This window comes from Camarhynchus parvulus, chromosome 3, assembly GCF_901933205.1.
Source record: "Camarhynchus parvulus chromosome 3, STF_HiC, whole genome shotgun sequence".
NCBI lineage: Eukaryota > Metazoa > Chordata > Aves > Passeriformes > Thraupidae > Camarhynchus > Camarhynchus parvulus.
Window position 1 is genome coordinate 67396914 of NC_044573.1, and position 26534 is coordinate 67423447.

The following is a 26534-nucleotide window of genomic DNA, read 5'->3' on the forward strand; positions in this document are numbered from 1 at the left end:
TATGCAGAATAATTGTGCTTCTATAATTGTGTGTGGCAACAGTTTTTGAATCTGTTGACAAAGCTGTCTAAAATTTTTGACTTCAAAGTAGAATTTTTGGTGAGAGTATCTGACAACATCTGGCTGCATATCCACATATAGCCTCCATCTGATTTTTGTGAAACACACACAAAATGTGTCTCTTGTTTTTGGTACTTTTCTTGCACTAAGGAAGTAATTTTTTCTCCAAAATTTCAGTTACCCTTCATTGCTCTTTACCATATGTTAAAGTCATACTGCATTAGAAAATGAGTAGCTCCTGCTGACACATGGCCTGCTTTATTAGCCAGGGTGTTATTTTGCAGCGTACAGTACACACAGGATGCATTCCAGATCCCTGAGGTGCTTGTTCTTGGCATCCTCCCTGCTCTGAAATCTCTGCTGCCACTTTCTCCTTGCTGAGACCACCAGCAGACAGGATCTGGGAGTCCAAATGCAGGGGTTTAAGATACTGCTGGCACCCAGCTCCAGCCCATGTTTCTGCCAACACAGAGAGGGCCAAATAATATGAAATCTGAACCTCATCCAGGCTGTTTCACAGACCGTATATTTGCTGAGGCACCAAGCAGAGGGCATGGAGCAGACATCCGGTACTGGTATCATTCTCAGTCACTGCATCTAACTCTGTCAGATCTGAGTCCTTGGTTAATCATGCTAAAGAGCTTAAGCTAACATGGTGTGCTGCTGGTTTTTTCTGCACTGTTAAGCATTGTTAAGGAGCCACAATGCTTTTCTTTGAGGTCCCAAAGAAAGTCCAGTTTTCAAAAAGAGCTCCAAACATCGGCATGGCAGCAGTGAAAGGAATTCAGTAATTGCCAGCGTGGTTTTACTAATCAGCTGCTACAAAAATTTCACCTCATCCATTTTCTCACTGAATATATTTGTAAGTTAGAAGGCACTTCTTGCATGTCTGATGATTTGCATAATGAAAGATACAGACTTTCAACTTGGTTTATTATATAACTCATTTGATAAATATTTCTGTATATGAGAATATCTCTATACAGCAAACAGATGTCTATCTATAGAAGAGAAAAACATCTAATTTGATGATGTTTAGAAAATTTCAAGGAATGGAGAATCCATCAGTTCCTTTGGTTGATGGTTTCAGTAATTATTTACAATTACTGCTATTATTTACAATATCTGCTATGGCCATGGACCTTGTTTTCTTGTTTAATGAATCTGGCTTAAACCTTCAGCTTCTAGTTTATCTTATGTCTGTTTCTGCTAGTGTGCAGAGCCATTTGGTTATTGCATTTTTTCCTTATTCAGGTTCTAATGCAGCATAAATTCTAGTCACTTCTTTGTGTTCCTTCTAACAAGATTACAAAATTGAACTATGAGTTCCCTTCACCCTCTTTGAAGCATTTTCTTATCTATATATTTTGGTAAGAAAGGTACTAAAGATCCAAATAGAACCAGTATAAAATGTAGGATATTCTAAAGGATACATAAAGGATACTGAGGTCTTCTCAGTTGCCCAACTAAATACAGACTGGCAAGGAATAGTTTGGTAGCCCTGCTAACACTGCTGTAGCAGTCAATGCCGCTGTTTTAGGAGGTCTCTAGGGAGCTCACAAGGCCACATTGTCACTTCACTGGCCACATCAGTGTCCAGGAAGTTGTGGTGAAAACCTTAGAGCATACAGAACCGGGAGAATGCTTGCCACTGAGCCTGTGTGTGCTGGTGTGCTTTATGGACTGTGTCCTGGACAGGGTGGGATCACTGGGAATACAGGAAGGGAGGAAACCTGCTGAGGGAATAATGATGGAATCATAGAATGGTTTGGGTTGGAAGGAAGCTTAAAGATCATCCAGTTCCAATCTCCCTGCTGTGGACAGCACTTCCACTAGACCTTCCACTAGACCAGGTTGCTCAGAGCCCCACCCAACCTGTCCTTGAACACTGCCAGGGATGATGGGACATCCACAGCTTCTCTGGGCAACCTGTGCCAGTGCCTCACCACCCTCACAAGAAAGAATTTCTTCCTAATATCTAATATAGCTCTGCCCTCTTTCCTAATAATTAAATAAAAAGAACAGATGGGATTTTGAGTGTGCTGTGTTTTGTTTAATTACAGCACCGTCTTCAGAATTTCTCTTTAAACTTTTGCTAAAATTTATTTTTATGATACCTATTAGATTTCTCTGTCTTACATATGACATTCCTGAAGAGCTCTCTTGTGAAGTTATCATGGAGTTTAGCTTCTACTTTCCCTAAAGGCAAACTCCATGTGTATATCCTGTAGATGTAGTCCAAAACTGAAACAATATTCAAATAAATTCTCACTGCCATCTTCCTTATAGACTAACAGGCTTCCGTTACCCTAGAGAGTTGAGATAAAGACCTGTAGAGATTTCATTGTTTTCCTGAACATTCAACTTGCTTTTCTGAATTTCTGTACGATTTTAAGATTATTCAACGGGGGGTATTTATTCATATTGGACCAGTAAAGAAAGTTTCCATGATTAAACACTCTGTTCATATCCATTCAACATCTGTATGGCTGCAATAGCTAAATACAAAAGCACACTCTGGAGGGAGAGCTCTTGAAAATGTGAAGCTGAAGTGGCCCACACTGAAGGACCATGTCTGGATGTGTCCTTGTGGGTGTCCACAGTACAGCCAGCAGACACTCTCTGGTCTTTCAAAATCCTCTCTGGGCCTTTATTGCCCTGAATGCAAATCCTGAGTGAGTTCTCTAGGGGAGCCTCTCATGATTATTCCAGAGTTCTGTCCAGGACACAGTGGAAGAAAAAATATATCCAAAGCCATAGTGAATGCCTTTGGGCTGCTGCCACTGCCTCGTGCCTGCCCAGCCTGCTCTAAGCAGCAGCAGGGAGGAAAACAAGGTATATTGAGCATATTTGCAGCAGCTGCCAACAGACCACTCTCCCATCAACATTGCTACAGCTCTGATTCTTCCAGACTGATAAGACAGTGCTTGGACTCCTGAGAAATCAGGGAATTGCAGATTTCCTTCCTTGTAGCTCAGAAGAATCTCAAAAGTTTTTGCTTAGCTGGGTGCCTGTGCTAATCAGCTTTATCAGCCTGCTTGCTACACTGCTGACCATGTTTGTAAGTCTGTTAAATGTAAAATGATGAACAAGCTACTGCAGTGTCATTGCAAGACTTCCAAACTGCCAAAGCAAATGGCTTATAGTGCCTTCGTTTACTCTCTAGCAGATAAAAATAACTTCTGCACCACTGCCTAACCTTTCATAAAGAGAAGATTTCTGCGAGTGTTTTTCAACACCAGCAATTCAATGGCTGACACACATTTATGCAAGTAGAGCTTGTTTTGGGCTTACTCTCTAGAAGCTGTGTTTTCATTGATAAATACATTTGCCATGCACCCTGGGTTTTTTCCTGCAAGGGAACAGAAATTTCTAACTTCAAAACAGGAAGAGAGAGGTTGCGTTCAAGATGTGTTGTGGTTGATTTCAGTGAGGGTTTTTTTCACTAGTGTGATAAAAGCAGATGTCAAAAGAGCGCTCATGGATGAGTCTACCTGAAAGCCTGGGGGAGAGTAGGCAGTGGGTAGATCAACTGTGTTTCTTGTTTCTTGCAGTTCCTGCACTGCTCCTCATCTCTGGTCTACAAATCTTGCCAATGGAAATGGGGAAACAGATGGGTCAGGAATTGGCTTTGTTTAAGAAGTCATCATCTCTGTCCATGGAACTGTGTTGGCAACACCACCAGTTATCTGCCATCTCCACCACTTTGGCGTTTTGGGTTCAGCTGCAATGTGAAACTCTGTGTACACACATGGGTGTGTTAGAACCACATCACGAGCACGTTCCTCTAACACCTCTCATGTGTTGGCGACACCCTTACTTGACTTAAAAAAGGGGAGACCACGAACAGCCCTTACCAGTAGATGCTGGATTTTTCCTAGTGGGAATGTCAGACTGAAGGAGATTATTTTGTAAGCTGTCTCATCTCCTGTTACACATTGTAAAGTTCACTCCTTCCTCAAGGACTGTGCAGTATCAGATGTCTCTGTTGAACAACAGCCGGCTTGTGAGTGCCAGAAATGAGGCTGACTCAAATTTTCTTGTGATGAACCATTGCACATTTCCCTTGCAGGATTAAAAAAACCAACATTTTAAACTTCTGGAATACCCTGAAGAGTGTTTGTCTGTTGTGAACACCCTTGGTGCTCCCACCTGAAGACATTATAGAAAAGGGATCACAACTTTGCTTCAGTTTCTTCTGAACAAATCCCTAATAAAATCCCTAAAATTCTTCAGTAAGTAGAGTTTAGATGTGGATGGCCTCACCTTGACACATTTTAATTACAGAATTCTATCATGCCTTCTTTGATGTTCTCTGTATTTTCTGTTGCACAAGAGTTTATAATGGAGCATAATCCTTTGGGAAGAGAGCTGTGTGTTGTGTGAGAACTGTGCTGTGACTATTTCCAGGTACCTGGTGAAAAACATCTCAGTCAGGAATGATGGGGACTAAATGCACAGTTACTATTTCATGTAGGATTGGCATAACAGGATAGGAGAAAAGGCAAGCTTCAACCATGTTGTGCATCTTCACAGGCTTGAAAGAAACAAGGCAAATCTCTGAGCACCACAAGTTTAAGAGAGCAGACATTAAAGACATTACATTAACAACCCTTAGAAATGCAGGCACGTGGGAGTTCGATATTAAATTTAATAGGAGTGCATGCAAATTTCTTTGCTATGGGCAGTAAAGTCATGATATTATCAAAGAGACAAGCATAGAAATGTGTACAAGAATGCCTACAAGTGGTTGCAAAGAGAAAAAATTATTTATGGATCTTTATGGGCTTAAAAATGGTGCTGAAAGGGATTAGGTTTTCTCTTGTGCTTGGCTTTTACACCAAAATTAGATATCCCCTACCTACCATAAAGCTACTGAAAACGGATTAATTTACTTGTAGGAAGCAAGACACTAAAACCAGGCACATGACCAGCAATGCAATATTTAATCAGAATGTTTACTATTCACTGGTGTTTGTTTATGCAAATAATTATTTGGCTAGTGTGGCTCTTTGAAGAAAGAAACTCCTTGTTAAAGTACCTGTGCTGCATTCAAGCACATATCATTTTAAACCTGAAAAACATTCTGCAGGAAAAACAACCCAAAAAAACCCCCAAAGAACCCCCAAAACCCCAGGATGATTTAAATTTAATGCTGGTATTTTTATGGTAAAACTGAAGCAATTCAAAAATTCATACCGAAAGAAAACAGATCTGTCCTTAGGCTTTCTGGCTTACCCATCCTAAGAAAGGAACGGCAACAAAGTCTAGACTCAGTGTTAAAAATGTCCTTTGCAGATGCACAGAGACATAAGGGGAGCTTTGTCAGAAGCAGCAAAGCCTTCAGAGCTGGTGGATGAGGTGAGTGGTCTCACAACTGCAAGGAGCAATCCTCTGCTGAACTCATTATTCAGGTTGCTGGTTGTGTAACTTACTATTTGCGCATTTTGCTGGTCTGGTCAGGAGTCATTCAGAGCCAAAGAGCCTGACAAACATCTGCTTTTTCCAGGTCTATTGGAACAGATTGTCACCCTGAAGCCCCAACATCTGCTCTGCGCAGAGGAACAGTTGTGGTGCTTGCTTGGTGCCAGAGCCTCTTAAAGGCACATTTCCCTGTGAAGCAGCAGAGCCTCAGTGTGACAGCACAAGGGTCAGGTTTTGGAGACAGAAGGCTGACTTCCTGCGATTTAACAGGGATTTACCTCTCAGCTTTTCCTGTGCTTCCTGAAAAATGAAGTACACAAGTAATAAGGTTGAATTTACTTGGGTTTTTTTGCCGATTTGTTTTGATTTGGTTTCAGTCTTCTGTGTTTTTTCAATAGAGTAGCCCAGAAAGAGATCGTGCAGTCTGCTGGAAAATGTGTCTTTCATCACAGAGTCATAAAACAACTTAGGTTGGAAGAGGACTTTGGAGGGCATCTGGTCCACTGCCTTTCTCTGAGCAGGGAAAACTTGCAACTTCTATCTGAGAAGGGAAATGAAGTTCTCTAGGGAAGAAAAGCCTTAAAAATGAGAGCTGCACCTGCAACACTTTTGGGATTTTTTCCCCTGTATTTTGCCTGATTATCAGAGCCCAGAGTGACTGTGCTGCTAAAGTGTATCTGTTCCAACAAAACCCTCTGCTAAGCTAATTACAAAGGTCTTCTGTTGCAACTCACTTTGCTAATCCTCAAACAAATCCAAAGTGATTATCTTGGCCTACTATGGGCAAGGCAGAAAAGTAAGTCCAAATGTAATTGAGGCTTCGTTGCAAATTTGAGAACTAATCACAGGCAAGCAGATATGGGATATGTTATATATTTTACTTTTATTAAACAATAATTCTATTTTACATTGTGTGCTAAAACTTTGGGGGCAGGGGAGGAAGGTGATATATTCAAATAGCAATGCAGATTGTAAGGCTACTAAAAATGATTCAGATATTGCCCTGTGGAGGAAAAAAAAAAAGGTTTTACCTTCCTTTAATTCAAAACGTCCACGTGAAATACACTACAGCCTAAATATATTGGATTATTGGATTGTAACAGGAGGATGTAAGGACATAACTGCTTCCTTTAATTTCGTTTTACATTAAAAACACGAGCGGGCTGAGGCGCTCGGTCAGTGCGGGAGGTTGAACCGGCAGCCCGGGATCCAAAGCTATGGGGGCTGTGACTGTCCCGGAGCCAGCCCGGGGCGCGCAGGGCCGCCGCCAAGGCAGCTCCCGGTTCCTGGCTCCGGCTCCCAGGTCCCAGTTCCCGGTTCCCGCTCTCGGGTCCCGCCGCCGGCTCCGGCTCCCGGCCCCGGTTCCCGGCTCCCGGTTCCCGCGGGGAGCGGCGGCCGTGGCGCGCGCCCGTTATTCCCGCCCATCACTCCCGCCCGCCCATTCTCCTCGCGGCGGGCGGGGCCCGGGGCCGGGGGCGGGCTGGGGACGGACGGGACGGGACGGGACGGGACAGTGCCGTGCCTCTTCCCCGCACGGCCGGGACAGCGACGCCGAGGCTCCCGGCTCGCAGCCGCCCCGCCATGGCTCTCAGCTCCGAGCGGCTCTTCGACTCGCTGGGACATTTCGGCAGGTACGGGGGTGCCCCTGGCTGTCACAGCCGCACATCCCGTGCGGGGAGTGATGCTGCCCGCGCTGGCCGGGTGTCACAGCTGCCCGAGGGACAGACAGCACCGTGTGTCCGTCCGTGCGCTCCCGGCGTCGCGCAGCCTGCGGGGCGCTCACTCAGACGCAGCGACACACGCGCGGGGACTGTCACACGCACGCAGAAAGTGACACACGGCACCGCGCTGTGTGAACTGACGGGGCACTGCTGCTTGTGTCTGCAGCACTCGACACCCCTCCGTGTACTTTTCCATCCACGCAGCGCTCCACGCGTGTGCTCACTCACGCCGTGCAGCACCTGCATCCCTGTGTGTGTGCCGCGCTCTATCCCACATGGCCTCGCCGAGCTGCCGGCGCCACGTGCGTGCAGCCACCGGTCAGGGCCATGCACTCTCAGACACCTAAAATTCACACATTTCTTGCAGGTGTGAACGTGTGAGCACACAGACACACAGACGCACACACCCACACCCACACCCACACACCCACACCCACACCCACACACACAGCCCCAGGGTGTGGAACTTCAGGGCTGACAGAAGGGCACAAGCAATATGCAGGGGAGCACCGTGTGACACTCAGGCTGTGTCTGCTTAGGGCCACAGGGCTGCTCAGTGCAGGAGATGATGTGTTTTTTATTGAGGCTGGGTTTGTTGTCTGTGTTACAGGCTTATGGAGTACGTGCATATATCCTTATCAGCACGGGTTTACCTGTGTGGTAAATGATGTGTGCCTGGTGGCGAGTTTCCTTTGATGTGCCTTGTGGCTCTGGGGTGTGTCTGTGTGTACAGAGGCCTGGGTTTGTTGGATGGGTACACAGACACGGCATGTGTGTGTCTGTTTATGCTTCTGTAGCTCTGGATGAAGGCTGGCATCTGAGACTGCTTCTAGCAGTAAGGGTAATGGAGAAGAAATTACTTAAAATTAAGTTTTAGAGGATATGAATATTAAGGCTAATGGGTGCACATCCTCACAGTGAGCTCTCTCCTGCACGTCCATGCTGTGCTGACCATTGTGGGGTTTGCAGGCACACACTTCCCAGAGCAGATGGCTGGAATAGACCCACATGTCACAATTTGACTACGAGCTCAAGCTGTTGATTGCAGTGTTGTGCTTTCTAACTCGGTGACCAGTGAGCCAGCCTAGCCCATAGTGTTGGTCTTTTCTCAGGGGCAGGCAGGAGCAGCATTTGGGACAAAGCCTGGGAGCTCCTTGTAATGGTTGAAGTGCCTGAACTGCAGTAGGAGAGGCTCTTAATATCATGTGCAAGCAGTAGTGGTGGGTATCAATAGCCTCTTCAGATGGTTAGGATGGAAAGACATTTTCTTGCTTAAGTGGCACCTGTGCTTAAATTAGATATTTGACTAGGTTGTGACTTACAGGCATGTGTATCTGAACAAATCTCATTTGTTAACAATTCGGGGTCAGCAACAAAAATGCCTTGTTCTGTGTGAACTAGGAGAGAAATCCTAGCAATCAGTTGATTTTGCTGCTGCTGTTGTTTCTCTGTTTTTGTTCTCTTTGTGGAAAGCAGGCACTTGATGCTGAATACTGAAATAACACAAAAGTAGTTATTTTTAATCACTGGAGTAGTTTTCCTACTTGAGAACATTTATCAATACTTTGGATAAAGTTTTCAAGACTACTCCTTGCAATTAAAAGGAGACCAATTCTACAGCAATAACCTAGGGACCAGATTATTTGAGATGCAGTTCAATAAGAGCTGCTTTAAGTTTAGGAGCTTTGAGATGAGATGCAGGCTACCAAGACTTGCATAGTCCTGTTAAACTTATGGCTGTTTGAGATTTCAAAGGCCATGCCAGTGGTATAGTATAACAGTAGGTATAACAGCAGCGTATGGTGGGTGGAGCTATTTAAAAATATTGCAAAAACTTTTTTTAATCCCTTGATAGTGCTAAATAAATGATCCTATTTCATATGAAAAAGTTGCTCATAACTGAGAGATAATCAGTGGTTCATTTCTTCAGTTCAAGCAATTCCCATAAGACTCATATAACCTATGCACTATATATAGATTTTATAGATTTGACACAGTCAGATTCTGAGCAATCCAAGCATGACTGTTAGTATTTTGAGACTGTTTTGATTTTCTTAAAATCTGACAGATGCAGTAGGGAATGAGCAGCTGTTCATACGTATATAAGTACAGAGATAATATGCATGCATTTTATATACATGTAATATATAATATATAGCTATATAAAAGTTATTAATATACAGAGAAAAGTTATTAATATAAAGATTATATATATACCTTTCCCATTGATTAAGATTGCGAATTTTTCAGAATTAACATTCTGTAAATGCTGACATGGATGCTGACAATATTTTGCTTTCTGTTTGGGCTCTCTTTCACAAGCCTCAGTGATGCCATTGTTCTTAATAGGGTCTTGAGACATGCATGAATAACCATAAAAATGTAATGTAGCCTCTGCCATTAAAGGAAGACTTTATGTCTCTGTTTGAATTTGGGCATGGGCAGCATCTGTGGCCTATAAATTCAAGAAGATTGTTTCAAACATTGTTCTTGAGTCTGTGGAGCATGAGATCACTATTGCAGAGATTGGGTGACAGACAAATAGTGCTTGCCTGACTCAGATGGCCTCATCACTGAAGGGTTGCCAAGCCTTAAAGGGTTGCCACTAAAGGGTTGCCAAGCCTCCCAATGCACCTGCAGTGAGCTGCACCTTTCTCCCACGCAGCAGATCCTGCCAGACTGCACCTATGGGCTTCCCCTCTCACCCCCCTGCCTCAGCCTCTGTCTGCCTACCACTCCAAGCCCAAAACCCCTCTCAGGGGCCCATCAGGTACAGTCAGGTGCAGTCAGACACTGGCTGTCCCTGGCAGGCCCCGTGCTGGGGAAGGGGAACACGGTAGCATGGTGGGTGGGTGAGCTTTAGGAGACGGCTCACACTGCCTGCATGGCTAATTCCCAGGTAAACTAAAGGGCTTTTAATAACTTCAGTGCCTTTAATCTAGCAGCAGGACACAAAACGTACATGTGTGGTTGCTGGTGAGAAACAGGCTGTGTGTTCTGCTGCTCTCATGTGCACCATGGCAGTGTGCTGTGTGGAGACATGATCTAATCAGGAATGGCTGTCTAGAGGGAGCTCTGGGAGGTGCCCCTTCTGGGAAGTGTGGATGAGTGTAAGGATTTGATTTCCCAGCTGGAACGTCTGGTAGCTCTGAGATGCAGCTCACACAGTATGCAGCGTTTTCCTTGTGATTAACAGTTTTCAAATCTTGGCTTATACTTTAGCTAAAAGCAGGTGGTGAAAATTGTCAGGGAGAGAGAGGAAGATTGGGTGTCACTGACACTATTTCCAGATTTTCTAATGAAGTATTTTCAGAATCTTTTAAAAGATTGCCTTTTCTTCTGAAATATTCTGTCTTTTACAAAGTTGGGTACATTACCTAGATTTTCAAAAGTTCGTTTTATAAAGAATACAATTTACTAGCAGCTAGACTATCTAATAAATTAAAAATTACTGCTGTTTATCTCTACTGAGATATATATGTATTTATTCAGGTTTTGACATCTTTGCACTGTTGTCTTCTGTGAACTTTTTGCCTGGTCAGTGGAGTTGCTACTGTTTGGACTGTAGAAGCAAGCAAAGCAAAGATTAGCAATGGCTATTGTGAGGAGGAGGGAAGCAGGACAGGCTGCTTGTTTGGACAGAACAGTCACCTGCTCCAGGCAAACATGGGATTTAGTAGACATTAATACACTTACCAACTGTTTTGACATCTCTTTATTACCCTGGAACTTTTCTAGTGTTTATAAATATATGAGGGAGCCTGCTTAGCTAAAAAACTTGCTTGACTTTTGTAGAAATTCTTTGTAGTGGACTTCTGCTGACTGCTGCTCAGTGCCCTGGTAGCAATATTTGAGTGGCCTGTGCTAACAACTGTTTCTCCTCTCCCTACTTTGCAGAGCTTTGGTTCACTTCTAAAGCTCTACACCAAACAGTCTGTCTTCTTTTCACATCCTGGAACTTCTCCAGGCTCCTCTTTTCATGCTCTTGCCCTTATCCTCTCTCTTGTTTCACAGCTCACAGCTCTTGTGATCAGATTACATTTGCACATTGTGCTGTGTACATTTTACTTCCAGAAATTCTTGGTTTGTATCAATTAACAAGGAGTCTCAAGAATCTCCAAGATCATGCTCACTTCTTCTTTTCACAAAAAGAAAAAAAGAGCACTTTCAAGCAATGATTTTTCACACTCACCTGTTTTACAGATACCTTGAAAGGTTCTTTCCCACAAAAAAAATATTTTTCAAGTGGAGAAGTGTGCTTGTTGGATATGGAAAGAAATTGGTTTTCCTTTTTCAAGTTAGTATGGAGAAGCAGGCCATTGTATTCATATTCAGCATTTGAACACTCAAGTATTAACTTAAAAATTGGAAGCATTACAAGATTTTTCTCAAATACTAATACATTTGGTACTTAGCACATTCTACACAAAATTAATATTTTTAAACAATATAATGTGAATTTCTTCTTAACCTTTGAATAGTTTGCTGAAGATGAACAAAGTGCCGTGGTTTGGAGATTGTTTTAAAAAAATCCTTTTTTCCCCCATAGGCTACCTTATACAGTGGAAAAGTTTATTGCAACATATCTGTCATTCTGTTTTCAAAATGTACCAGTGGACAGCTGTCAGACAGAAGAATCTCATATCTAAGTCCTCCTTTGGCTCCCAGTCAGGGGTGATGTTTGACAGAAATGTTTGATAAGCATTCTTACAACTATGCTATATTCTAACATCTGAGTCAGCCTGTGCTCATTTCAGATGTTCATAGGATGAAACAGGGGGACTTGACAGCATTTCTTTTTTCCCCCTTTTTTTCTGGGGGGGTGGAGGGCAGTGTGTGATATTTTGCAAATAGTGCTTAACACTGTTGGTTGAAGGGCGTGGTAATAGCTTTGGAGAACCAAGACAGCCCATGTGTTTTCAGAAAGCAAACTCCAGCAGCCCAAACAAAGGCCTTATTATCTATGCCTGACTAGGCAAAAGTGGAAATATTCTCAAGACTCAGAACCAAAGCTGGATACTGGCAAGTGCTCCAGGATAATGGTGGCAATGTACCAGCAGCATGGTCTGCAGGAGGTTCTAACAGCATTTTCTGGGATCCAGGTCGTAATGGGGGCAGTCTAAAGCAAGATCTGCATAGACAAAAGTGTTCTGCCACAGAACATCCTCGCCCTGGAGGTGCTTGCCTGTTTCTGGCTTGAAAAAGTAGTTTATAGTAAGAGAAGCAGATTAAAAAGTAGATTGCCGTAATAGAAAGATGACTAAATAAAAAGTGGGATGAAATTGCACCTGTACTATCCATTTCTTCTCTAAGGCTAGAACCTGCAGTGCGAGCAACCCTGAAACCTAAAGCTGGTAAATCAATTATGATTTGTAAACCAGAGGGCTGAGATTCACCTCTGAAATGTTGCCAACACCCCAGGGTGGCTTCTAAACCAAGCTGTAACACAGACAGAGTTATGGCAGCACAAGGCACTTATCACATATGTCAAGGAGCTGATCATCAACTCTTTCATCCTGAAATATTATGGTGTGAATGAATATGAAATATGTAGGGCACTGGACAGTGTGTTCCCTGTAATACAATGCCTAGGACAGGGATACCATTCCTACAAAAGCTGTGTCAGTAATTTTCTTATAATAGTAAAGATTTTCAGCCATACTAAGATATCTCTGAGGTGGAAGGAAATTTTTATTAAAGGCCTTACTCATGGAAAGTTTGAATTTATTGCAGGAAGTAAAGTCATGCAAGCAGAAAACACCTTTAAATTTAGGGAATTTTTAGAAGGCCCCAGGAGCCTTTAGCACGTTCTGTGACAATTTCTGTGCCACCATTTTGCTATGCACAACAAGGATGGTACTGAGATACATACACTGCTGATGTTTTATTTAAGATAACTTGAGGCACAAAACTCTAGCAGCTGAACAAGAACATGAGATCCTCAACTTTTCAGAAATATGGGAAAAAAATAGCGAGCCAGAGGAGATATGAGCTGAGGTAGCTATATCTTGGTTACCATGGCAAGACTGGAAAAAGTGTGATGAAAAATTGTAGAAGACAGAGATTTACAAGTCCTAATAATGATAGTTTGGCCATCAATGTACCATATTAAGGTACAGATTAGCAGATTAGCTAATCTATAGTAATACAGTACCATATTAAGGTATACATTAGCAGATTAGGTCATGCAGAGCAGATGTTCTTTGAAAATCACATGTGGTGAAAATATGATTTGAGGAATCTAGAAGCACCATCCATTGGATCATGTACTGAACCCTTTCCTCAAGAAAATGTTTTCATCAAGAGGTGAAGGTAGGTTTCCTCTCCCTATTATCTGGAGGCATTACCATTAGGTGGCTGCATCAGAGATGCAGCTGCAGCAGTGATGCTGAGGCAAGAATACTGGACGAGCCCTGAAGGATAGATGGAAAAGGCCAATAAGGCAGCAGAAAGTAGAAAAGAAGTGCTGAAAAGGTGCTTCAAAGAACTGGGAATAATTTGCTGCTCTATAAAGAGCAATCAGCACCACACTTTGCATGGAGTTCAGTGCCATTTAAAGATGTTATATCTATGATGGCCTGAACTTTTCCAGCTGTATTGTGACTTCATTCTCCTCTCTAAGTTGTGGAAGAGATAAGGAAGCATCTAGGTTCCTACCTGATACATCTGTAAAAGTCTCTTCTAGCTGTGTGGGGAATCATCTGTCCAAATCAAAGCACTGGAGAGCTCACCTTAGTATCTTTACAGGCCTGTTGTATAAACTTCAGACACCTGTTAAATTACCTTGTCCAGAGGGAGAATTGGACTGTTAAGGGCATGACCCATCTGTCTTGTTTTCCCTATGTGGTTTAGGACAAGGTAAATCCTGGTTTGTGTGTGGCTCCTCACCAGGAGGAAAAGGGATCTAGAGAAATAGTATAGATGTATATGGGTTACATACTGTATACATTATATTGCATCTAAGTGAACTGTAAGCATGGTAAAATTATACTGATGATATCCCATTTCATTTAAATAATTTATATTTAGGTATCATATTCCAGAACAAATTGTTGTTTGATCTTTTTTCCTGTGTCTTTAGAACTGGTGTATGTCAGCAGAGTTGGGAATACCATAAAGTTGCTACAGCTCCACCTTTCTGAGAGAGATAATGCATGTTAGTTCCAGGTTCAGAGAAACTGGAACCTCATCCCATTTACACCTGTATTTCAGGCTCCTTGAAGGACTGTCATCCTTTGTAGATGAGTGTAGCCAACCTTGGTTCTGTCTCACCCATTGAGAATAGAGGTGGCAGTTAGTACAAAAGTAGATTTATGTAGAAGAACCCTGGTAGGTCTGAGCAGAATTTGGCTTCTTTATTTTTGTGGAGAATGAGACCTCTAAAATGCTTGTAAATATTAATGTGCAGTTAGAATATAGGATTATTCCACATCATTCCCTGGGATGAGATACCTCAAGGGAAAGACTCAAGTAAAGAACCTGACAGTACTGTGGAAGTAAAGAATGGGTTCTGCATTTGCAGTGAAGAGGAACAGTTTGGAGGGAAGATGAGCCATGAACCTGCAAAAGAAGCTGAAAGTCCTCTTGCTACCCATAGCCATCTTTTCTGTGGGTTTAGAAACAACTTGCCTTGGGGAAGATGTGCTGTCAGGGCTGCTAACCTGAGCCCTCCCAAGAGCTCCTGAACAACTAGTGGGTCATCAGCGTGGACTCCTGAAGAGAGAGGAAGAAAGGACATACTTTTTACTCCTCTTCTATATCCAAACTGGGTTTTAACAAAGCTTGCAGAGGACTTTGTTAAAGATTCGAGCTACTCTGTTTCAGAGAGGGAGAAGAGCTGTCATGGTGGAGGCTGTTTTATTTCTCATGTAGTACATAGCCACTAAATACTTAATTCCAGAAACTCAAGCATGCTTAACGGAAGAAAATCATTTGACCATACCAGACTCTGCATTAAATTGAATCTCTTTCTTCAAGCTGTAGAGATACAGAATTGAAAAGGTAGGATTCCATGTAAGTAGGATTGCAACTGGCAGTATTCTCTTCAATAGGAAAGAATCTGTGGCTGACACTGAGTTGCCTTTTCTGAAGTGATGCCTTGATTTACATGTTGACTTTGTCCCAAATTTTAGAAGACAGAGTTATCTGACATTTAAATCCCTTAATGTTATGTCTTGTTAAGTGATATATATTTTTTTAAATTAAATATTCAAAAAAGCTAATAAAGCAAAGGTATCTACTTCAGCTTTTGGGTTTTGCTTTTGATGAAGAGTCACTATGGTGAATGTCAGAATTAACAATGAACATTGTAAGAGTTGCAAATGGAGCCAGGGAGAGTAAAATGACACATTATCTAGTATAAACTGCTTTATGTAGCCCATAGAAATAGACTAAATTACCTTAACCATGTTCATGGCTGTGAAAGTAATGCTGTGGATAAAATCACTGCTTATATTAAGGAAGATTTACAGAACAGAGCAACCCAAAATTCCATGACATTCCTCTCAAGTATTTACAGAAATGATTTAAACATACTTTGATCCGTGTAGCTAATATTACAAATTATTTCTAACTGAAAACTCAGAAGATACTTGTACGTACAGGAACAGCTACAAATATTCCCTAGGAAAGTGATGTTCAGTGTTCTTAAATTAATTACACAGACTCCTCACTTGTTTTACATTTTTCCATGAGAATTTTCAAAAACCTGTAAGAATGAGTAACTTTACAATCATTTTCCAGGTAGGAAGGAATTAAATTTCAAATGTAGAAATTTAAAACCTTGGGTAATATGCTTAACAATGTGTGGCAGGATGTGAAGAGAATTTATGTAGAATTTTTACTGAAAATGAACTATCTGTATACAAATCTTCTTAGCTGTGAACTATAAATAGGAAACAACAACAAAAAAAGAGTTCTTAAAAGGCATAATATAACTATGAGAACTGTAAGGCTTAATTACTTTGTGAATTAATCTTTAAAAAATAGATTGCTCATTGCTTCAGCAGAGACAGTTTTCACCACTCTGAAGTAGATATTCAATTAGTGTGTTTGTACTGTCAGCTGCAACAGATGCAAGGTTTTGCAGAAGAAATATGTAAATAGGATAACAGAGGTGTAAGAATGTTATTAATATGACAACCAGTTTGTTTTATTTCAGGATTATAGGCAGAAAAAAAAGGTAAAATAAATAGAAGCTAGTTTGACCAAAGTGAGTCCATTGTGTCAGCAATATAACCAGCAGAAAACATCCTATTTCCTAAATGGGAAAGGAAGAATGAAATACAACTGTCTATACATGAAGTACTGCCTATGTCGATAGTTAGATGGAACCTCAATAAAAACACTGAAATTCTGTTAGACACTTTACAGATTATGATGTGAAATGATTTGCTTACGTAAGCTGATGGAAATGGTACAGTGTGGAAGGGAATGAAATACCTAATTTGGATTTGTCCATGAAGCAGAGGCTGACCAAAAGAAAACAGTGTTACCCGAGAAACTGGAATTGAGTTTTCACTGTGACAGTAATGCTAGTGATACATCATGCAGAGTACATGCTCATTTTCTAAATGGTAGATGTTTATAGAAATGCCATTCCTGGAATAGAAACTTCCAAGTGTAGAGCCTGAAGTGTTACTACTGTTCAAGTGTAACCACTCTGCTGTGTGTAACACTAATCCAAATTATTCCAAAACAAAGCTAAGTCACTTACAAACTGCATGGTCATGCTCTTTCTTAATTAAATTACCTGGTATATGTCCTTAACCCATGTATAGCAGAAAGGGCAAGTGGGTAACTAGAATTAAAAAAAACCACCTGATTCCGTTGTTGGAATTGCTGTTGCTCCCAGTGATGTGCTCCCCCTTAATCAGAGGCTGCTTTCCCAGGAAAGTCGAGTGGAATGTTTATGTGTACCTTGGTTGCTTGAGTGCAAATCCAGAGCCTCTGTGTCTTTCCCAGTTTCACTGCCATTTGAATGAGAAGGCTGGGCATTGGGCTGGAGTGGCTGAGCCATGGTCACACCATCTTCCTGCCTGGCTGTCCCCTGGGGCAACCACTCGCGGCAGGGGGGCAGCAAGAAACTCTGGGGCACCTTTAGCAGCAGCTCCCTTTTGGCTGTGTGTGGCTGTCCATAGGTGAAAGCTGTGCTACCCAACTGCTGAAACCCAGCAATATTTATTGTTCTGTCACAGGTGATGACAGGAACCTTATGTGCCTGATTTAAATAGTCAAAAAGGAAAAACTGTAGAACTGTTTTATTAGGTTTCAAAATATATATATTTTTTTAAGTATGGCCCTTAATTCTCTAGCACTGTTTCTTTATTTTCATGCTGATGTGACGTCCTTCATCTAAGCTGCCATACCAAATGCAGAGTAGTGAGCAGCTAATGTATTTTTCTTCTTGACTCTGGTGAACAAATGCTGGACTTGTCTTAATCAAAGGCAAATGTGCATAAGTTTAATGGGATAGAAGTGAATTCTTGAGACAGTCAGTTTTAAATGTAAGAATGATTTGGTGTCTGATGTTTGGTGACTGCACATTGATGCTCACATTGTTGTCCGTGATTATAATATTTAATTCCTGAGATCTTCCTGATCTCCACAGTTTCCTTTACTCCTGTTTCATCTGTGCTGTTGATAGGTTTAAACTGCACATCAAACACATCATCTTCTGCCTCTGAAAACAAATTTTGGCAATAACCATGTGGGCTGAGACTCTCAGCATAGTTCAAACTGACCTTAGGAGGGAAGGAAGTTTATTCTTGACACCATAAGTCAAATAAGGCTGTACATGTTGTAAATTTAAGGCTGCTTCCAAATCTCTATCTCTGCACCATAGCAGAAATACTCTTGAGTCACATTCAGTTCCTTTGCTCTCAAAAGATAAATGTGGAAGTGCATCATCACTTTTTGGTTTAGAGTGGAAAGAATGCTGAATGGCTTTTCTCACATGAAAAAAAAAACAAACCAAAAACCAATCAACCCAGGATGGATACGGAGGTTAAAGTGGTTACTGAACACAAATTCTTTCAGAAATAGTAAATATCTGGACATTTCTTTCCACTGAATTCATCCTGTAGAGTGTACACTGCACAACAAAAATGTACTGTGTTTTCTGACTTAAGCAACTTTCAAGTGAGGTTGTTGACAAGACAAGCAGTAAAAATAGTTACTGTAAAGCCTGTGGAATAGTACAGTTTTGCTAATCTCAGAACAGATTTGTGAGTCTGTTCTACACCAAAATGATTTAATATGTTTATATTCGATTTTGATGAGTATCTGGTGATTTCCTCTCTTCTCTTTTTGATGGACAGACAAGGAAATCAGAAACATATTTTATTTGATATAAAATTAGTGTCCAACAGCAAGTACTGTCCCTGCTATGCACTGCAATAACTAAAAATGCTAAATGTACTCTGAGGGTGGGGATTTTTCCTCTAACATATACGTGGCAGTGTGCACTTCAAGTATTTTTTGTGTGCGAAATGGACAGCTTCCCAAATAGACTGGTGTGGATAATTTGCATGGATGTAATATAAATTAGACTGAACAACTAGTCTAGCTTACTGGTTTTGTGTTTCATTTTTAAAAATTTAATATCTATTTTGACTTTTTTATTCAAGTCAGATCAGTTTGCCAGACAAAGTTCACAGATGGGCCACAAAAGAAATACCACCACAGCTGAGGCTAGAGTGCACTGTGTCTCAAGGGGGGAATAAACAGTGGCAAAAGAAAAGGGAGAAAGTATCTTGCAGAGTGCCACAGAGATGTTGTGCCATGAGACTACAACCAGAGCAACAGTGGTCTGAGATCTAGTTCACTGTTTTTATGGAACAGTATTTCTCATATTCAGGTACTGACATTATATCAACAGTTGCTTTTCTTAGTGATCTTTGAACTTGTGCAGAAAAAATAGAAAATGCAAAAATCTTTTTTTCTATAAGCTGCGAAGTGAAAAAAAAAAATCGACCATGGAGAAATATCACAAATATTTTAAGAGGGACAGGAATGTTTTCATGTTGTGTCTTGCTTTTGTGAAGGCAATTTTAGGCTCATTTGACTTCTGGCATTCATTAAGCATCGCTATACTGGAGCACTAACCTACAAAGTCTTCTTGACTTCTATATTTGACACTCCTGGCAAGAGTGACAAAATGTACTTGCCAAATAATTCTCTCCCATGGCAAGTCACTGAAGAGATGGAAAAACACTGAGAGAAATTATCATACCTTTTAGAACAGTCATCATGTTCACAGAACTTTTTTTAAAATGGCAAAAAGTGGGGTTTTAAAAAGGAAAACATATCTGTGAAATAGGTTAGACTATTTGCAACAATATATGTTCTATAATCTGTTGTGTGTATGTGAAGATGATTGGTATCTAAAATCCTATTGCCAAAATCTGCCCTTTTTGAGATCAGTCCTGGAAAATAAATCACAGAATTTGCTTTCTTTGGGTGAATTTCAATAGTGTTTTTTGCTCCTGCAATGGTATTTTCTTACCATTTTGATGCATGAACAACAGTATTTCTTTACTCAGGGAAATTTAACTTTACACATTGAGTTTGGTGTGGTTAATAAAGAGATAATGGTATATATTATAGTATGCGTATATATAGTATATATTATATATTATACATAGTATCTAGTATAGTGTGTATATATATATGTATATAGTATATAGTATAGTGTATATATATAGTATATATACTATATATAGTATGTATATAGTATATAGTATATAGTATATAGTATAGTATATATATGGTATATATATGTATTATATATTATATATAGTCTATATACTATATATAGTATATAGCTATAGTATATAGTATATATGATAGTATATATATAGTATATATTACATATCGTATATATACTATATATACTATATAGATATAGTATATATATAGTATATATATATGTGGTGAATAAAGGGATTGTAGTATATAGATTATATATATAGTACATATACTATATATACAGTATATAGTATATGTCTGCAGCAGAGAACTTTAAGCTCAGTAATAAAGGACTTCTTATCGGTTTGGTGTTCTTAAATTAAGAATTGGGGGAAAGGTTAATAATTTACAGTGGGGAGCAAGGGCAGCCTAGACTTCACCTAGTGCCTCAGGGCCAGAGGAGTGCGTGACCTGTGGATGTTGTGCTGTGACCTCCTGGCCCCGCACAGCGCCCGGGAGCTGCTCCGGGCTCCCGCAAAGGCTGGGAGTTGCTGGGCCATGGCATGAGCATGGCCAGGGACCTGTCCCAGGGCTCTGACACTGGGGCAGGGCATCCACATGGCCACAGCACAGGGTCTGGGATACAGCTCATGGACCCAGGGGTTCAAAGGGAGGCATCCCAGGTGGCAACAGGAGAGGCAGCAGCTCTGTGCTCCTCCTCGCTCAGCACTCTCTGCCACCCCAGTCTCTGTTCCTCTGAGGCTGGACCCGTGCCCTTGTCCCTTTTCAGTCTCCAGTGTTCTGGAGGGCAGAATTCCATGAACCTGTAGTACTCTCCCATCTCCTCCCATCCCTACATACTTATCTTCCTACATATATGTAGGGACATATTGACCTCCCTACGCACTTTTCATTCTTTCCCTGTGTTGTCCCTAATGGTTGGATTCATTCCTATTTGGGACCTATACAGTTTAAGGAATTTCCTGACATTTACACCACTGGTCTTTCTGGAAGAAAAGCTCTTCCTACCCACAGGAAATTGGCAGAAGCCTGTAAGATTGGGGTTTTCAATCCAGGACCAGTGGGAATGCTGTTAGAACACTGCTGTAGTCAGCAGTGGGTTTCCTTCACAGCAAAACAGGACTTTCAGAGTAGTTTTTCTGTGTTTTGTGTGTACAAAAATATGAACATACAGAGTATACAGAGAGAGGCTTAGCCAGCCCAGTGTGGAATTTTACTGGAGAGAGCAGTAAATAGTTTTTGCAGGCAGGGAAGCAGCCTGTTAGTGTGGTGCAGGATGCCTTCAGACCCTGGTGCTTCCAAATGCTTTTCTACCTTTACATCAGGCCTTATTCCTCCCTATCCTAGCTCCCCCTGCCTGCTCCTTGGCTCTTTTATTGAGCAGGTAGAGGTTAAAAACTGCAGTACAATTCTGCCTGCAAAGTTCTAATCAACATGGTCATTTTGCTGTAAAAACCCATTTTTCCATTCTTAAATGAAGTCATATTCAGCATAAATTATGTCTGTTAATATATATCTGGTATTCTGACTTCTTGTGTTTGCATTGATGTTGTAAATTAGGTAAGAAAAATAATGGTGCTACAAAATGGATTTCTTTGTTGAAACTGAATAAGATTTTCATAACACTGGAAATGGAAGGATGTTCTTACAAGAATAAGCTATATCTAATTGTAAGTTAAACCCTTGAAAGATGGGTGAAACTGTGATACTGTATGACAGATACTTCTTTAAAATGAATCCTTTATTGCTTTTTACAGAGGTGGAAAGAAAGAAGGGGCACAAAGAAGAGGAAAGGGTACAGACTGTAGTTTGTATGGTTGTCAGCAGTAACAGGAGGAGGAGGAGAACTGAGAATTCTGTACAATGAAGTGATAAAAAAAAGGAAGATTTATTCAAGTTGTACCAGAATGTTTTATAAGCTAATAATAGTCTTATATTTGAAAAGGAGACATAGAGAAACTTTCCTGCAGAAAGATTTGACAGTGGAACAGTCTGTCAAAATGGTCATTGAAGTATGATCACAAGAAATGTTCAGGAAGAGATAAGATAAAACTCTCAAGTGAGTAATGAGAGCAGAGATTAACTAGACCTGCTCATAGCCCTGGTGATACTGTTGGGCTTTGAATTTGTAAAAATTTGTGTAGTGGATTGTTCATGCCATCTTCTCACACTCTGACCTTAAAAGTTATCTCCCTTAAGCCTCTCTGACAAAAAAAAGCATAAATATATTTTTCGTACTCACTCTTACTGAGATGAATATAAATGATGATCCTGATATTTCTTGTATTGTAAGAACTGATTAAGAAACTCAAGAGGTGTGTATGAGAGATTGAAATTATTTCATTCTCCCTCTCTCTCAGAAATACCAAGTGGATTATTTGACACTGCAATTTTCTAATGCAAAATGACAGAAACTGCAAATACTGGGGACCCTGATTCCAAGTATGCCGCTTTTTATCAGCTAGTAGAAGATGTAAGTGACAGCTTCTAGGGGTTTAATTTACTATTATCTCTTTCCAGCATTTTGCATACTGCAGCAGTAGCCCAGGTTGTTGAATTTGGTCGTGCTCTGCTATTTTTAAAATGAGTTTGTGTCTTTTGATGGGAACAGTTTAAAATGAAACTGGAGAAGAGGAACTAAAAAACATTGTTGACCATATTTGTCTGCATCAATAGGGTCCCAAGGGTTACATTTCAAAATAACCTTTGCTTTTTTTATGGTCCAGGATAGCTCAAACACCTTTCAGAGCTGTTTCAGCCTTGCTTTGACCTATGGCTAGCTACTTAATCCCCAAGAAGCTGTTTTCTTGAGAGAGAATTGATAGACTTGAAGGGTTGCTGTGGTTATGTTCAGTTTCTCCTGACCACATCTTTCGGTTTTGTTTGGGAGGGAGCAGCACAGCACCTGTGTGAGGATTGCCTTGCAGCATCCTCCAGAGGGAAGTGGAGCCAGATTTTGAGCTGCCACGGTGGGTTTAGCAACTGAACTCACTCCTCAGACTGCTGTAGAAAAGTCAATAGGGCTGTTAGTCAAGAGAAAGGGGGATAAAAAGCGCTGCAGCAGAACAACAGCAATGTCAAATGCCATTGGAAGGACAGGATAGGCCACTGAGTTTATATTTATCAAGGAAAGAAATAAGAATCAAGGTAAAAGGCAGAGGAGAATGAGGATGGTGAATGGAGGTGTGCTTTAGAAGAGAACTATTTTATTGGAAAGGTTAATCGGCTATTAAGACAATGTAGCCAGTAAATTCTGCTTTAGTACTTGGCTTATAGATAGCTTCAAAATGATTTAGAAATTTTGATGATAGATTTAAAAATTCTAGGGCATGTACTGTTGAGATCTATATTATGGGAATTCACGGCTAGATTAGATACATTTTGGAGAAGGAGTATCTAGAGTCTGCATTTTTTGCAGGGATTGGAATTGCTCTGACTTTTCCCAAAAGACATTTCAAGGTGTTTGGTTTTAGACATTGTTTTGTATAACTTCAGCAGAGATAGCCTCTGATCGTGTAAAAAAAAAAAATCTGCTTTTTGTTGCACGCTGCCAAGGCCTGCTGCATCCTGCAGTAAGAATGTGTGTATAGAAGATCATTGAACACTTCTTCAAATTATTGCAATTCGTTGGCCTTCAGGAAATAAAAAAGGGAGGAGAACAAAAGCTTTTTTGGTTTTTTCTGAACAGATGTTGTATTAATTAGATGCATAATTTAAACATTTAATTGAGAAAACGACTCCTTATGCTTAAATTATCAGAAACTGTCTAGAATTTGCATACAGTGACACTAGAGTTCAATGCAAGTCTTTTGAAATTCTGAACACATGCAATTTTTTTACTAAGATTTACTTGCATCTCAAGCAAGCTTTAAAAGCTGTTAAAATGCCCAAATTCAGGCTAGGCATAAAACATTCTTTTACTAGGTTTGCTTTATGATACAATCTTTAATGGATAACTGCACACTCTCTTTAAGCCAAAACCCAACCCAGTTCAGAGCTCTGTTTTGCTACAAAACATTTCACATTGTTCAGATTCCATCTTCTACGTGTGTCTACATGTATTCTCTCTTTGTCCTTTGGCTGCAATAAAGAGAGATGGAAAATAGATGGAATTCAGCTGTAGAGATACAATTAGGTGGAATGAGGGTCTTAATGTGTTTTGTTTGTTTTATTTGATGCACATATCTCTACTCCTAAGAACCTGAGGTTGCAACATTTTGGTTTTTCTAAGCATCCAAGTGATCTGAGGCCTTATTTTAAGGGGATGTGCTGCAGAGAACTGTAGGGTGGAATGCTGCTTCAAACTAAGTGCTTACGGTCCAAACTGTTTCATTTTAAATTGTCTTCTCTATATGACTGAACACATGACTAAGAGCAGCACTCATTTCTTAACAATAGATTCCAAATTGTGGATCTTTTTCTCATCTTTGGTCTCTTGCAGAGCTTAGCTAACATTGAAGCAGCACCACACAACAAAACACAAGACACGTAAATGATATCTCCATTCACTGATCTACCCAAACAATTACACTGAATGTTTTTTTCATGTATAGAGGGCTTTTCCTCAGTAAAGTGTTTTCTTTCCCTTTACAGATTTCAAGCATGTGTTTATTTTGCATCTGTCTTTCAAGCTATGTCATGTGGTATCCATTACTTAGCATCTGTGTTCATGGCTGTTACTCCTAACTTTGTATGTGGGTTCCCTGGAAATGTGAGCAGTGTTCTTTTCCACAACTCCTCTGCATCAAGTATAGAGGACATCTGGACTCTATGGACATCAACAGAAAACTACATTGTAGTCCAGCTGGAAAATGGAGAAATTTGGGAACTTGATCAATGCAGCAGGTCCAAACGAGAAGTCAGTTTGGATCTGACATATGAATACAAAGGCAACAAGTCTGTATTTCCTTGTTCTGATGGATTTCTCTATGACGATACAAAGTGGAAGAGCACTGTTGTTACACAGTGGGATCTTGTCTGTGACCGAGAATGGCTTGCAAAATTAATCCAGCCTATGTTCATGCTTGGAGTCTTGATTGGAGCAGTGATTTTTGGTGACATTGCTGACAGGTAAAGTGCCATCCTCTGAAAATTGTAGCTTCAGACTACAGTAACTTCATGTCTATCTACCTGTTTTTGTTGTTTCTATTCATTGTATATTCATAACTACATATGCAACATCCAGGAGGTTTGGATTTTGCTTTGTTCACAGATCTGTTTAACTTGGTTTCTTTTTCCTGTAACAAGTCCTAATTTTAGAATGTATTCTCAAATAATTTACTTTAAAAACTTTTTCATACTTTCTCATCCATTGTTCTAGGCCTTGATCCCTGAAATTGCCCTGTGCAGCTAGTATTTGCCTTTAGTTTTTTATTTGTTTGTTTGTTTGTTTACTTATTTTGACAGGAATAGAAATAGCTCATTCTAATAGAAATGGTAAAACCTGGGAGAAGATTTTAATCTCATTTTTCATGAGAAAAGGTGCCTCATGAAAATGCAGATTTTTTTATTTTTTGTAATATGACGAACAGCTGAAGGGCTACTAGAGGGTTAAATATCATGTATTTGAAAGTCACCTTTCCTAACCTCTGTCATGAGTACAGCTCAGTGGAACTGATGCAAAGGCTTTGAGGGTTTAATCAAGCCCCACTTCATAAAATAAACATCCATATACTATTTTTCCTTGCTGTCCAGTTGTAGGTTTTCCCTGAAAAATTAGCTTAAACTTCAGTCTCTTGAAAGCTTGTGAACATAAGAGGGAAAATGGGTGTGAGTGAGCTGTGCTGTAGCTTCACTCATTTACAGCATGTACAAAGTTCTGTTTGAGCACGAGGAGCATCAGTCCTGGAGGGACTCTTGCTCACAGTTCCAAGGCCCATTCCTGTCCAACAGTTCCTCCCTGGGTGTTATCTCAGCCCATGCACTGAAATCCAGCATCAGAGCTGGGCTCAGAAGCAACAGTGAGCCTCAGGGTGTACATCTGTGGTCTCCTGCCTCAGCTGATTTTCTCTCTCAACACAAACAGGCATATTCCTGCCTCAGAGAGCACCCAGCCATGCCTGTCTGTCCATATGAGAATCAAATACCCAAGTTATGTTGAACTTAGCTTTGTCTTGGGCACTTTCTGTGCCTGTGCTTTGCTTTGAAGGCTGGTTTAGAGTTATTTATGTCTTCTATAAAGGAGCTTGTTGACTGACAGTTCTGCTGGGTCGAGAGTTACGTTTCATCCCACATCTAAGCCTGTAAGCAGAACAAGGAGATCAGGAGTGTTGTTTTCTGATTTTCCTTCATTAGCACAACACTACAGTGTGACAGTCACAACATAGGAATGCAAAAGCAATTATGAACTTTTTAATTTGGCTTTTAGAACACATGGAATCAATCTGCTTCCCAATCCCAGGCTTTGCAAAATTGTATTTAATACAAAACCAGAATATAGTGCTAACATCTGTTTTGAGCCCCTTGAAATAATTCATAACTTTATTAATTAATACTTGGACATGATTTATAAGGTTAGGATTGTATTGTTCTTGTTTCCATTAATTCAATCCATGGACAACCAGTTAAGATAATACACAAATTCTGAGTTGCAGATTTACAGCTGCAGAATTTACAGCTGCA

General features: G+C 40.6%; 1 protein-coding gene across 1 annotated transcript in view; it reads left to right on the plus strand.

Annotated features, from left to right (window-relative positions):
- Window positions 1-7007: 7007 nt before the first annotated feature.
- The window catches only part of SLC22A16 (solute carrier family 22 member 16), a 32155-nt gene continuing 12628 nt past the window's right edge, over window positions 7008-26534 (plus strand). Inside the window, exons 1-2 of the mRNA XM_030945807.1 lie at window positions 7008-7115; window positions 24507-24983. Of these exons, the coding sequence (XP_030801667.1) occupies window positions 7066-7115; window positions 24507-24983 (527 nt within the window). The 5' untranslated portion in view covers window positions 7008-7065. The remainder of the gene's footprint in view (window positions 7116-24506; window positions 24984-26534) is intronic.